This window comes from Entelurus aequoreus, linkage group LG18 (genome assembly GCF_033978785.1).
Source record: "Entelurus aequoreus isolate RoL-2023_Sb linkage group LG18, RoL_Eaeq_v1.1, whole genome shotgun sequence".
Taxonomy (NCBI): domain Eukaryota; kingdom Metazoa; phylum Chordata; class Actinopteri; order Syngnathiformes; family Syngnathidae; genus Entelurus; species Entelurus aequoreus.
In genome coordinates, this window is record NC_084748.1 from 45,206,700 (window position 1) to 45,219,199 (window position 12,500).

Here is a 12,500-nt window from a genome sequence, read left to right on the forward strand (position 1 = left end):
TTAAATATTTCAAATATGTTATTTAAGGATATTAGAGTAGAAACACCAGCTCAGCATGGTTCTACACCACTGAAACTACTGCAATGGTAACTCGTCATTAATCCAAAGGGTCTGTAGAAAATCTAATCGTTAGTAGATTTACTTATTCGACTGATGTTTTTTTTTTTCTATTGTATTATTATAAAAATAGTATTTGTATTTTTTTGGGGGGGGGTTCTTGTTTTTTTGTGTCTTTTTGGGTAAAAAGAAAAAAAGAAAATGTTTAATGTGATGGTACTGCTAAAACTGTACATGCCTTAAAATTAAATTTACAAATGTTTAAAAAAAAAAAAGGAACAACTTAAATTGTAATAAAACTATTATTTTCATAAAAAATCATGTAAATCCAATTAATCATTTCCAGACACCAAAAAACAATAACAAAAAACACAGAATAATGTTATTTTGACATTAGTAGAAAACAATGTAAAATACATAAAAATGATGAGTAAATTAACCTTTAATGTTTCATTATTATTATTTATTTGCATATTTATTTTTTCCTTTCGTTTTTTTTTTCTGTCTTGTTTGGGTAAAAAAAATTAACATTTGATATGTGATTTTACTGCTAAAATTGTAAATACCTTAAAATTTAGTAAACAAATATTAACAATATAAGAAAAGAAAATGAAATTGTATAAAAAAAATCCCATTTAAAATAATGTAAATCCAATAAATCCGTTCCGGACACCCAAAAATAATTACAAAACACACAGAATAATTTTAGTTTTACAAGTAGAAAACAATGTAAAATACATTAAAATGATGAATTAAAAGGATAAGTGAACTTTTTACGTTTATTATTATTATACATTTTTGTTTTTATTTCTGTTTTTTTTTCTGTCTTGTTTTGGGTTAAAAAAAAAAAAAAGGAACGTTGACATGGGTTTCACTATGTAAAGCGCTTTGAGTCACTAGAGAAAAGCGCTATATAAATGTAATTCACTTTACTTCACTTCACTATTTGAAAAAATATTCACAAAAAACACTTAAAACGGTACAGAATGTTGTTTTTTTTTTAAATAAGAAAATAAAATTAAATTGTATAAAAAGGAAAACAATGTCTCCCATAAGAAATAATGTAAATTTAATTGAAAAAATATTCACAAAAAACACTGAATAACTTTAATTTTACAAGTGGAAAACAATGTAAAATACATTAAAATTGTTAATTAAATAGTTAAATTAACCTTTTACATTTAATATTATTATTTACATTTTGTTTGTGATTTTACTGCTAAAATTGCCTTCAAATTCAGTAAACAAATGTTTAATTTATTTTTTTTTTAAAGATAACCAAATCGTATAAAAACTGAAGCAAGTTTTCCCTTTAAAATTAATGTAAATTCTATAATCTGTTCCAGTCACCCAGAAATTTACAAAAACGCACAATGTTAGTTTTACAAGGAGGAAACGATGTAAAATACATTAAAATTATGAATAAATTAACCTTTTACATTTAATAATGTTACGTATTTGTATTTTTTGTTTTTCTTTGAAGGTTTTCTGTCTTGTTTGGGTAAAAAAAAAGGAACACTGATTTTACTGCTAAAAGTGTGTATACCTTAAAATTCAGTAAACAAATGTTTACAAAAAAGAAAGAAAAGGAAATTGTATAAAAATCAAAAAGAACTTCCCATAAGAAATAATGTAAATGTCATTGAAAACATTCACAAAAAACACTGAATAAATTAAATTTTACCAGTAGAAAACAATGTAAAATGCATTAAAATTATGAATTAAATAGATGAATTAACCTTTTACATGTAATATTATTATTTATGTTTATTTTGTTTGTGATTTTACTGCTAAAATTGCCTTAAAATTCAGCAAACAAATATTTAAAAAAAGAAAAGATAAACAAATCATATAGAAACTGAAGCAATTTTTCCCTTTAGGAATAATGTAAATTCTATAATCTGTTCGTCACCCAAAAATTTACAAAAACACTGAATCATTTTAGTTTTACAAGTAGGAAACAATATAAAATACATTTAAAATGATGAATTAATTGAATACATTAACTTTTACGTTTAATAATGTTATGTATTTGGTTTTTTTTGTTTTTCTTTGGGGGTTTTTCTGTCTTGTTTGGGTAAAAAAAGGAACACTGATATGTGATTTTACTGCAAAAATTGTGTGTAGCCTTAAAATTCAGTAAACAAACGTTTAAGAAAATGAAATAAATTCAAAACAATTTTTCCCATAAATAAATGTCAAAAAATTAAGAAAAGCAGACGATTTTAGTTTTACAAGTTTGAAACAGTGTAAACTACATTAAAATGATTAATTAAATGGATAAATGAACCTTTTACATCACTTTTACCTGTATTGGAAACTCTTGGCGGCGAGCAAGGGCGGAAAGCGCCACAAATGACACCCCGACACTGTGCCATGACTTTTGTCTTCAGTAGTGTTTCTCACCTTATTTATCAAAGTGCTGGCACTTGCTTGATCCGAGAATGCCTGTGTGTTCACACCAGCGCACGCAATCACGCGCACGTGCGAGACAGCTTTATGGCACGACACGTCACACCGTCGTGACTCCGCAGCCTGGCAAACTGCCCTGTGGTCCCTCCCCCCTTTTATTCAAGGTGCAACCAATCTTTGAGGCAATTTGAGCGCACTGTTTACATTTAATGTGGCGTACTACAATTGTAAACATCAGGAAGGTTTATAAATTGTTGTTTAAACCTTGTCCTTGCTGCCAGATTCAGATGTACCAGCTGTCACGTCTGCTCCACGACTACCACCGGGATCTCTACAGCCACCTGGAGCAGCAGGAAATCGGGCCCAGCCTGTACGCCACGCCGTGGTTCCTGACTGCCTTCGCCTCGCACTTCCCTCTGGGCTTTGTGGCGAGAGTCTTCGGTAAGACGGCCAGGACGGTCACTTGTTTGACGAGGCACACATCAATCAATAAAACTTTATCTGTAAAGCGCTTTTCATACATAAAAGAAATGCAACGCAAAGTGCTTTACAAAGTTAAAAACTATACCCCGGTGACCCGTATACCACATTATCACATACGTACACACAGATACCAAACACATACACACATATGCAACTATATGGACAGATGATTTGCATGGCTGAGTACAGAGGAGCCAGGTGAATAAACACTATCACAGGAGCCATCTGCACCAGGAGGTCATCAGACCATGGCCACCAGGACGCTGGCACAAAAGCGCCCCCACAAGCGCGGCTGACAACCCCTGAGGCAGATGGCTCATCTGAGGAACGCTGGAAAATAAAAACAATAAAACTTGTAAAATAGTAAGAACCATGAGTAAAGATAATGAATAAAATACAAGTAAGACATATGAAGATTAATAGAAAAAATAAAATGAATATACAATAAATAGACAGAACTAAATAAAGCCTTGCATAACTAATATCCACTCTTCATTAGGTCAGGATCAGAGATTTCCGATAATGGCATTTTTGCCGATATTCAGATATTGTCCAACTCTTAATTACCGATTCCGATATCAACCGATACCGATATATACAGTCGTGGAATTAACACATTATTATGCCTAATTTTGTTGTGATGCCCCGCTGGATGCATTAAACAATGTAACAAGGTTTTCCAAACTAAATCAACTCAAGTTATGGAACAAAATGCCAACATGGCACTGCCATATTTATTATCGAAGTCACAAAGTGCATTATTTTTTTTAACAGGCCTCAAAACAGCAGCTTGGAATTTGGGACATGCTCTCCCTGAGAGAGCATGAGGAGGTTGGGGTAGGCGTAGCGGGGGGTGTATATTGTAGTGTCCCGGAAGAGTTAGTGCTGCAAAGGGTTCTGGATATTTGTTCTGTTGTGTTTATGTTGTGTTACGGTGCGGATGTTCTCCCGAAATGTGTTTGTCATTCTTCTTTGGTGTGGGTTCACAGTGTGGCGCATATTTGTAACAGTGTTAAAGTTGCTGATATGGCCACCCTCAGTGTGACCTGTATGGCTGTTGACCAAGTATGCGATGCATTCACTTGTGTGTGTGAAAAGCCGTAGATATTATGTGACTGGGCCGGCATGCAAAGGCAGTGCCTTTAAGGTTTATTGGCGCTCTGTACTTCTCCCTACGTCCGTGTACACAGCGGCGTTTTAGTCATAAATTTAACTTTTTGAAACCGATACCGATAATTTCCGATATTACATTTTAAAGCATTTATCGGCCGATAATATCGGCAGTCCGATATTATCCGACATCTCTAGTCAGGATTATTAAAACTAAAAGACACTGTAGAATTGCATACTCTATTAGTGATGTTCAAAGCTAGAAATAAAGTTCTTCCGAAGGACCTACAAAAGTAATTTGTGATCACGTCTGAAGATGAGAACCACAGAAGGCCGTATGATTTTAAACATCCAAGAGTGCGAACACATTTGAAACAAATGCTTGTCTGTTGCTGGTGTGAAAGTATGGAATTCTCTAAACAAAGACTTAAAAAGTTGCAAGAATATCTTTGAATTTAAAAAGAGTTACAAAAAGAGACAACCAGAATTATATCAAACTGATTTTTGATTTTGATTGGACATGTCATTGTGAAAATGCTTAAACAAAAATTAAAAAAAGTATGTTGGAGTTCGGGTGTTGGTGGAGGGAACAGTTACAAAGTCAACTAAAATAATTTGTGTTAAAAAGGGGGCAGATAAATATAAGAATAGTATTCTTCCATCTGCTCCTTTCTGATCATGGAAATGTATAAGAAACAAAAAAAACAATGAAAGTGCAAACTGTACATGGCTTGTATATATGCATTTTCATGAAAGGATTAAAAAGAAATGATGATGATGAATATGATAAAAACTAAAATGCAAATGACTTCAATAAAATAATATCAGGTAAAAGCCAAATCAAAAAGGTGGGTCTTAAGCCTGCTCTTAAAAACATGAACGTTCTCCGCAGCCCTGAGGTCCTCCGGCAAGCTGTTCCATAGTAATGGTGGAAAGATGCTATCCCGTGACTTTGTGACCTCACTTTTCGAATAATTAGGAGATGAGTGCCGGAAGATCTCAGGGTAAAAGCAAATCTGAAAGATAAGAAGACCCAATACCATAAAAAAACATTTATAAACCATAAGAAGAACCTTAAAATTGATCCTGAAACACACGTGGAGCCAATGCAGAGATTTTAAAACTGGTGTAATGTGAGCCCGCCTTCTGGTCTTTGTCAGGGCAGGTGCCGCTGAATTTTGGAGTGACTGCAAAGGTGTACCGTATTTTTCGGACTGTAAGTCGCAGTTTTTTTTTTCATAGTTTGTCCGGGGGTGCGACTTATACTCAGGAGCGACTTATGTGTGAAATGATTAACACATTAGCGTAAAATATCAAATAATATTATTTAGCTCATTCACGTAAGAGACTAGACGTACAAGATTTCATGGGATTTAGCGATTAGGAGTGACAGATTGTTTGGTAAACGTATAGCATGTTCTATATGTTATATTTATTTGAATGACTCTTACCATAATATGTTACGTTAACATACCAGGCACGTTCTCAGTTGGTTATTTATGCCTCATATAACGTACACTTATTCAGCCTGTTGTTCACTATTCTTTAGTTATTTTAAATTGCCTTTCAAATGTCTATTCTTGGTGTTGGCTTTTATCAAATACATTTCCCCCAAAAATGCGACTTATACTCCAGTGCGACTTATATGTGTTTTTTTCCTTCTTTATTATGCATTTTCGGCCGGTGCGACTTATACTCCAGAGCGACATATAGTCCGAAAAATACGGTAATAACCTTTTTAGACGTTCCAATAATCTATAGGACTTGCAATAAAAGCATGCATTAGCGTCTCCGTGTTGCCCTGAGAGAGAATTGGGCGACCTCTGGCTGTGTTCTTAAGATTCTTAAGATCTAAGATGCTCATAGATCGATTACCACCTGGTGCTTTCGTCAGATGCGATCTTTTCGTTCTGGCAAATGTGATTGTCACACCCATACTCCCGTCAATCACCTGTACTTTCCCATCTCAGCTTTGTCTCATGCCTGATTTGCGTCCTACACGGTGCTCAGTTACTGAACCAGACTGGCTGTCTCCGAGGGCTCATCTAAACGTGACAATTGTGTTTGTGTGCGCACGGTCACACATTATTATATATTGGGCTTCATGCCTCCACTCCCATTTCTTGAAACACTTCTCATGTGACTCTCGGTCTCAACACACCCTTATGCCTTCAAAGCATGCATTCACACACCTCCCCTGGCTCCAGTGCATCCCACGCTGCTCGAGTTGGTTGCTACTGACGTCAGCGACTATTGTAAAACTAATCACCCTACATGTAGGATCATTCAAAAGCATTAAAGGTATGGATTTTGTGAAAATTAAGGCCTTAAATGGCATTAAAAAAACATAAAAATCGATGTCCGAAGGCATTAAAAAAAGGTGATGCGGTGAAATCACACATGCTATTAGCCAATCACGAGTCGGCGATAAAGGCAGACAACGGTTATTGGTGCCTAATTTCCAATTACTAATAAAGAAACTTCTGCGGTCATTCTGACGCCACCACAACTGGCAGATGCTGCTACCACTACAGAAAAATAAATAACAATTAACTCTTATATTAGACAGTCTTGTGAGCCAATTCTGATACACCATCAGTTGATTTAACTGCTAAAATTGTGTATACCTTAAAATTCAGTAAACAAATGTTTAAAAAAAATTAAATTGTATAAAACTCAAAACATTTTTTCCCATTAGAAATAATGTAAATGTAATTGAAAACAAAATACACTGAATAAATCTAATTTTACAAGTAGAAAACAATGTAAAATACATTAAAATGATAAATAGATACATTAACCTTTTACATGTAATAATATTATTCATGTACATTTTGTTTGTGATTTCACTGCTGAAATTGCCTTCAAATTCAGTAAACAAATGTTTAAAAAAAAGAGAAGATAACCAAATCGTATAAAAACTGAAGCAATGTTTCCCTTTAGAAATAATGTAAATTCTATAATCTGTTCCACTCACCCAAAAATTATCAAAAGCACTGAATAATTGTAGTTTTACAAGTAGGAAACAATGTCAACTACATTAAAATGATGAATGAACCTACCCCACGCTGCTTTAGTTGCTTGTTACTGACGTCAGTGTCTATTGTAAAACTAACCACCCTACATGTAGGATCATTCAAAAGCATTAAATGTATGGATTTTGTGAAAATTAAGGCCTTAAATGGCATCAGCGACTATTGTAAAACTAATCACCCTACATGTAGGATCATTCAAAAGCATTAAAGGTATGGATTTTGTGAAAATTAAGGCCTTAAATGGCATTAAAAAAACATAAAAATCGATGTCCGAAGGCATTAAAAAAAGGTGATGCGGTGAAATCACACATGCTATTAGCCAATCACGAGTCGGCGATAAAGGCAGACAACGGTTATTGGTGCCTAATTTCCAATTACCAATAAAGAAACTTCTGCTGTCATTCTGACGCCACCTCAACTGGCAGATGCTGCTACCACTACAGAAAAATAAATAACAATAACCTTTTATATTAGACAGTCTTGTGAGCCAATTCTGATACACCATCAGTTGATTTAACTGCTAAAATTGTGTATACCTTAAAATTCAGTAAACAAATGTTTTAAAAAAAAGAAATTGTATACAACTCAAAACAATTTTTCCCATTAGAAATAATGTAAATGTAATTGAAAACAAAATACACTGAATAAATCTAATTTTACAAGTAGAAAACAATGTAAAATACATTAAAATGATAAATTAAATAGATACATTAACCTTTTACATGTAATAATATTATTCATGTACATTTTGTTTGTGATTTCACTGCTGAAATTGCCTTCAAATTCAGTAAACAAATGTTTAAAAAAAATAAAAGATAACCACATCGTATAAAAACTGAAGCAATGTTTCCCTTTAGAAATAATGTAAATTCTATAATCTGTTCCACTCACCCAAAAATTATCAAAAGCACTGAATAATTGTAGTTTTACAAGTAGGAAACAATGTCAACTACATTAAAATGATGAATGAACCTACCCCACGCTGCTTTAGTTGCTTGTTACTGACGTCCGTGTCTATTGTAAAACTAATCACCCTACATGTAGGATCATTCAAAAGCATTAAATGTATGGATTTTGTGAAAATTAAGGCCCTAAATGGAATAAAAAAACATAAAAATCGATGTCCGAAGGCGTTAAAAAAAAGGTGATGCGGTGAAATCACACATGCTATTAGCCAATCACGAGTCGGCGTTAAAGGCTGACAACGGTTATTGGTGCCTAATTTATTTGGCGTGACCAATAAAGCAACTTCTGCTGTCATTCTGACGCCACCACAACTGGCAGCCGCTGCTACCACTACAGAAAAATAAATAACAATAAACTCTTATATTAGACAGTCTTGTGAGCCAATTCTGATACACCAGCTGTTGATTTAACTGCTAAAATTGTGTATACCTTAACATTCAGTAAACAAATGTTTAAAAAAAATGAAATTGTATAAAATTAAAAACATTTTTTCCCATTAGAAATAATGTAAATGTAATTGAAAACAAAATACACTGAATAAATCTCATTTTACAAGTAGAAAACAATGTAAAATACATTAAAATGATCAATTAAATAGATACATTAACCTTTTACATGTAATAATATTATTCATGTACATTTTGTTTGTGATTTCACTGCTGAAATTGCCTCCAAATTCAGTAAAGAAATGTTTAAAAAAAAAGAAAAGATAACCAAATCGTATAAAAACTGAAGCAATGTTTCCCTTTAGAAATAATGTAAATTCTATAATCTGTTCCACTCACCCAAAAATTAACAAAAGCACTAAATAATTGTAGTTTTACAAGTAGGAAACAATGTCAACTACATTAAAATGATGAATGAACCTACCCCACGCTGCTTTAGTTGCTTGTTACTGACGTCAGTGTCTATTGTAAAACTAATCACCCTACATGTAGGATCATTCAAAAGCATTAAAGGTATGGATTTTGTGAAAATTAAGGCCCTAAATGGCATTAAAAAAACATAAAAATCGATGTCCGAAGGCATTAAAAAAAGGTGATGCGGTGAAATCACACATGCTATTAGCCAATCACGAGTCGGCGATAAAGGCAGACAACGGTTATTGGTGCCTAATTTATTTGGCGTGACCAATAAAGCAACTTCTGCTGTCATTCTGACGCCACCACAACTGGCAGCCGCTGCTACCACTACAGAAAAATAAATAAATAACAATAAACTCTTATATTAGACAGTCTTGTGAGCCAATTCTGATACACCATCAGTTGATTTAACTGCTAAAATTGTGTATACCTTAAAATTCAGTAGACAAATGTTTAAAAAAAATTAAATTGTATAAAACTCAAAACATTTTTTCCCATTAGAAATAATGTAAATGTAATTGAAAACAAATGATGAATGAACCTACCCCACGCTGCTTTAGTTGCTTGTTACTGACGTCCGTGTCTATTGTAAAACTAACCACCCTACATGTAGGATCATTCAAAAGCATTAAAGGTATGGATTTTGTGAAAATTAAGGCCTTAATTGGCATTAAAAAAACATAAAAATCGATGTCCGAAGGCATTAAAAAAAGGTGATGCCGTGAAATCACACATGCTATTAGCCAATCACGAGTCGGTGTTAAAGGCAGACAACGGTTATTGGTGCCTAATTTCCAATTACCAATAAAGAAACTTCTGCGGTCATTCTGACGCCACCACAACTGGCAGATGCTGCTACCACTACAGAAAAATAAATAACAATAAACTCTTATATTAGACAGTCTTGTGAGCCAATTCTGATACACCATCTGTTGATTTAACTGCTAAAATTGTGTATACCTTAACATTCAGTAAACAAATGTTTAAAAAAAATGAAATTGTATAAAACTCAAAACATTTTTTCCCATTAGAAATAATGTAAATGTAATTGAAAACAAAATACACTGAATAAATCTAATTTTACAAGTAGAAAACAATGTAAAATACATTAAAATGATAAATTAAATAGATACATTAACCTTTTACATGTAATGTTATTATTCATGTACATTTTGTTTGTGATTTCACTGCTAAAATTGCCTTCAAATTCAGTAAATAAATGTTAAAAAAAAGAAAAGATAACCAAATTGTATAAAAACTGAAACAATTTTTTCCCTTTGGAAATAATGTAAATTCTATAATCTGTTCCAGTCACCCAAAAATTAACAAAAGCACTAAATAATTGTAGTTTTACAAGTAGGAAACAATGTCAACTACATTAAAATGATGAATGAAGTCTTGTGAGCCCATTCTGATACACCGTCAGTTGATTCTGATACACCGTCAGTTGATTTCATTGCTAAAATTGTGTATACCTTAAAAACCAGTAAAGAAATGTTTTAAAAAAAATGAAATTGTATAAAACTCCAATAAGAAATTATGTCAATCTAATTGAAAACAAAATACACTGAATAACTCTAATTTCACAAGTAGAAAACAATGTAAAATACATTAAAATGATGAATTAAATAGATAAATTAACCTTTTACATGTAATAGTATTATTTATGTAAATTTTCTTTGTGATTTTACTGCTAAAATTGCCTTCAAATTCAGTAAACAAATGTTTAAAAAAAAAAAAAGGAAAAACTATCCAAATCGTAAAAAAAAAAAAAACAGTTTGTCCCTTTAGAAATAATGTAAATTCTATAATCTGTTCCAGTCACCCAAAAATAACAATACATTCTTAGATTAGACAGTCTTGTGAGCCAATTGTGGTACACCATCAGTTAATGTAGACTTTTCACACTATTTCACTAGTTATGTGCACATGAACACAATTAATCGTATTGAAAGACTAACCGGGGGGGAAAAAAATGCTTCATGTAAAGACGCCATTTAGAATATTCTGACCCGATCACACACGTTTGGATCCAAATTTCATTCCGATCGAGACGGATGGTTCATGCCGGGTTGTAGCGCATGAAAACACGTCTTCCCAAATGTGGGTTGGAATTATCCTTACTTTGATATACTTTGGTGGCGGTGGAAGGGGGGACTAAATTAAATAGTCTCGGAAGTCTTGCTGCCCATTCAACATATACAGAAAGAAGTAGCGTTTTACGCTGTTGAGTTTGTTGCTCTAAAACCGAAGATTAGCAAAAACAAAAATGCTGAAGAGAAGGAAAAATGTATTTAAAAAAAATAATTGTTTATGTTAGGTTCTGCGCATGTCAAAATAAAACATTCCGATTTAAAGTGTGAAAATGCACGCCATAATCAGATCTTTTTTTTTCAGGGTCCGTGTACACAGTAGCATTGGAATCAAAATGATGATCATATTAAATACAAAATGCTTACAGTTGTGTCTATACAGACAGTTTTGACTATATCTAGTAACTATTTGCAGTAGGACATGGGCATTACATTTGTTTAAGTTGCATTAAACAGGCATTACATTAGATTTCCTGATACCTGCAAAAACCCTGTTAATACGTGTCTCTTTTGTTTCCTGTTGTCAGATATGTTGTTCCTGCAGGGGGCGGAGGTCATATTTAAAGTGGCCCTGAGTCTCCTGGGGAGCCACAAGCCTCTGATCCTGCAGCATGACAGCCTGGAGTCCATTGTGGACTTCATCAAGACCACGCTTCCCAACCTGGGCTTGGTGCAGATGGAGAAAACTATCATCCAGGTGAGAATGGGATAGGCCGGACTTTGATTTATGCCTAATGGGGAAATGATGTGGTTGCAGTGCAGTAACAAGAGTAAAATGTAATGACAAACTAAAAATGAGTAATAAGTAATACATTTTGCGCACTAGCTATGGCACCGTATATTTTAAACCAGTTTAACCATTTTTTGTGCCGCGAGCACCCTCTAGGGCAGAGGTCGGCAACCCAAAATGTTGAAAGAGCCATATTGGACCAAAAAATAAATAAAAAATCTGTTTGGAGCCATAAAAAATTAAAAGCCTAATATAAGTGTTATAATGAAGGCAACACATTATGTGTCTATATTAGCTATATTAGCCTACTATCAAAGGCTGACGCAAATCTTTCTTGACAGAAATGTCTTGTTTTGATTTTTATTCTACACATTTTTGTAACATTGGAAATCATTAGTAAAATTGAGGCTTCTCACAGGATGAGATAACTTCTGGAAATTACAAGCTCAGAATGGCCAAAGGTATAGATGTGTGTGTCCAAGTTTAAGGAAACGGCAGGCTGTCTTCTTCTAATGGATTTATTACAATCTTTGCAAGCTGGGTAACGTTTGCTGTGGTCTGGAACAACATGGCACACAAACAACTATCAGAAATGCAGCCAATATTACATACAGATAATGTGTCACGAGACATGTGAAAAGAAATTAAATACGCAGAGGATATTAAGGAAATTAAACTAGCTCAAATATACCTACAAACGAGGCATAATGATGCAATATGTACATACAGCTAGCCTAAATAGCATGTTAGC

The 12,500-nt window shown here is 33.4% G+C and overlaps 1 protein-coding gene across 1 annotated transcript in view; it reads left to right on the forward strand.

Annotated features, from left to right (window-relative positions):
• LOC133633619 (TBC1 domain family member 1-like) overlaps positions 1-12,500 on the forward strand; it is a 26,080-nt gene that overhangs the window by 2,411 nt on the left and 11,169 nt on the right. The window contains exons 3-4 of the mRNA XM_062026202.1: positions 2,751-2,910; positions 11,547-11,716. Of these exons, the coding sequence (XP_061882186.1) occupies positions 2,751-2,910; positions 11,547-11,716 (330 nt within the window). The remainder of the gene's footprint in view (positions 1-2,750; positions 2,911-11,546; positions 11,717-12,500) is intronic.